A 2,573-nucleotide genomic window follows, 5' to 3' on the forward strand; every position below is an offset into this window, starting at 1 on the left:
GATGATGATGATGATGATGATGATGATGATGATGATGATAATAATAATAATAATAATAATAATAATAATGATGATGGTGACGATAACAATAATAATAATAATAATAATAATAATAATAATAATAAAAGTAATAATAATAATGATAATAGTAATGATATGAACGATGATACTATAATGATAATAATAATAATAATAATAATAATAATAATAATAATAATAATAATAATAATATCAATAACACATACTTTTATAATACAATACAGAGCCTTATAAAATGTTCGAAACTTCATAATTTGCAATAACAGCGACGGGGCTTTATAATCCGTAAAGAAGCTTTATATTTACAATGATGGCTACGTAATACACACTAAGTACATAATGGCTATCACATTTTACAAAACCCAAGGAACTTTATAATACACAATTACGAAGCTTCACAATCCGCAGTGGAGCTTTAGGAATGAAGCTTAATGATCCGCAGTGAAGTTCTATAACTTGGTGGGAATTCTATACTTGCGGACTGAAGCTCTATATCATGAAGTAAAGCCTTAGAATACAGTCTAAAAATATGCAGTGATGCCTTATGGTACGCAGTGAAACTTTATAATACTAAGTTAAGTTCTCTAAACTGCAGTGAAACTCATGAATACTCAGTAAAATTCAGTGATACACTGTGAAACTATGACATATAGTGAAGCTTAGAATGCTCAGTAAAACTCTGTAATACACAGTGAAACTATAGTACGCACTGAAACTCTATGATGCGCATTTAAACTCCATAACTTAAACTTAGTGATACTCCATGAAACCATAACATCAAGAAAAACCCAATAACACACTGAAACTCTCTAGCACAATAAAACTCACTAACACACTGAAACTCTAACACACACTGAAACCCAATAACACACACTGAAACTCTCTAACACACAATCAAACTCACTAACACCCCTAAAACCGAATAACACACTGAAAACTCTCTAACACGCAGCGAAACCTGTCTCCATACCTGAAGTCCTGTGCACATGTCGGCGATCTTGCGTATTTTGTCGGGCACCAAATCGACCAGCTCCTTCCCTATAGTGTAGTGTCCCCGGGCGTAGTTATTTGCCGCGTCCTCCTTGCCCGTGATCAGCTGTTCGGGGTGAAACAGCTGACGATACGTTCCCGTGCGTACCTCGTCTGTGAGATGAAAGGGTTAAATATGAATGATAGTGAGTGGTGGAGGGATGAATAAGGGGGAGGTAGTGAAGGGAGGGGGGAGGGTTGAATGGATGGTAATGGTGAATGATGAAGATGGTGATGAACGAATGAAAGTGAGTGGTGGAGGATGAATGAGAGAGAGGTAGTGAAGGAGGGAGGTTGAATGGATGGTGAGTGATGGTGATGGTGATAAACGAATGAAGGTGAGTGATAAAGGGATGGATGAGAGAGAGAGAGAGTGAAGGACTGCGCGGGGGGGGGATAGTTGTTACCTCGTCAGGGAGGGAAGTTGGATGAATGGGCGAATGGATGAGTAGTGATGGTGAATGATGATGATGAATGGATGAGGTGAGTGATGGAGGGATAAATGAGAGGGAGGTACTGAAGGAAGGGGTAGAGGGTAGCTGAAAGAATATGGTGAATGGTGAAAATGATGGATGAGATAGGGAGAGAGGGTAGCGGATAATAATATGTAAATGTTGAAAGGGCGTTATTATTATTATCATTAGACTCATCAACGGTATGAAAGACAACGCTTGATAATAAATAATGATGATAATAATGATAATAACAATAACAATGATAGTGGGGGAGGGGGATGATATTATCATCTAGAAGTGAAAGATTTGAATGATGGTTGAATTATCGTGATGATTGTCAATGAATGGGTGAATCATACAGAAATAAATTGATTGGGTTAGCAGATAGGGATATTGCAAAACGGGGGGGGGGGTTGATGATGACGATAAATTAATTATAAAGACATAATAACTTTTATTCATTCAATTAATTACGTTTTTCTCTTATATATACATGTGCTTATTTAATTCCTCTATATTTTACTTACTAATTCCTTTACTTCATTCATTTTCCTTTTTTTCATTTAGGCATTTATTAATTACTTTGTTTTACTTAGTTTTTTCCTTTGTCTATTAATTTCCTTTTCATAAAAATCATTAATTTATTTCTTTAATTTTCAATTGCAGTTTTCTTTACTTTTATTATCCATCCCTTCACTTTTGAACTTCTACATATTTCTTTATTCTACTTCATTTCTTTTCTTGTATTCAGTCATTCCCTTTATATATTCCTCTATAGAATCTACAACTATCCAACTCTCCATTGATTTTCCTCTCAACACTCACCCACGACAGAAGGTTCCAAATCCACAAAAACCGCTCGATTTTAATTTCCCTCTGAACACTCACCCACGACAGAAGGTTCCAAATCCACAAAAACCGCTCGAGGAACGTGTTTCCCTGAAGACGTCTCGCTGAAGAAGGTGTTAAAGGAATCGTCACCGCCGCCTATGGTCTTGTCCGAGGGCATCACTCCGTCAGGTTGAATGCCGTGCTCAGGCAGAGGTCCAG

At 36.6% G+C, this 2,573-nt stretch overlaps 1 protein-coding gene across 1 annotated transcript in view; it reads right to left on the bottom strand.

The window, feature by feature from the left end:
- LOC119573355 (tubulin alpha-1 chain-like) overlaps positions 1 to 2,556 on the bottom strand; it is a gene marked incomplete at its 5' end in the record, with an annotated part of 26,965 nt that extends 24,409 nt beyond the window's left edge. Inside the window, 2 exon segments of the mRNA XM_037920573.1 lie at positions 1,010 to 1,182; positions 2,412 to 2,556. Coding sequence (XP_037776501.1) covers positions 1,010 to 1,182; positions 2,412 to 2,556 — 318 coding nt within the window.
- Between the last annotated feature and the right edge of the window lie 17 nt (positions 2,557 to 2,573).

Source organism: Penaeus monodon, chromosome 5, assembly GCF_015228065.2.
Source record: "Penaeus monodon isolate SGIC_2016 chromosome 5, NSTDA_Pmon_1, whole genome shotgun sequence".
NCBI classification, from domain to species: domain Eukaryota; kingdom Metazoa; phylum Arthropoda; class Malacostraca; order Decapoda; family Penaeidae; genus Penaeus; species Penaeus monodon.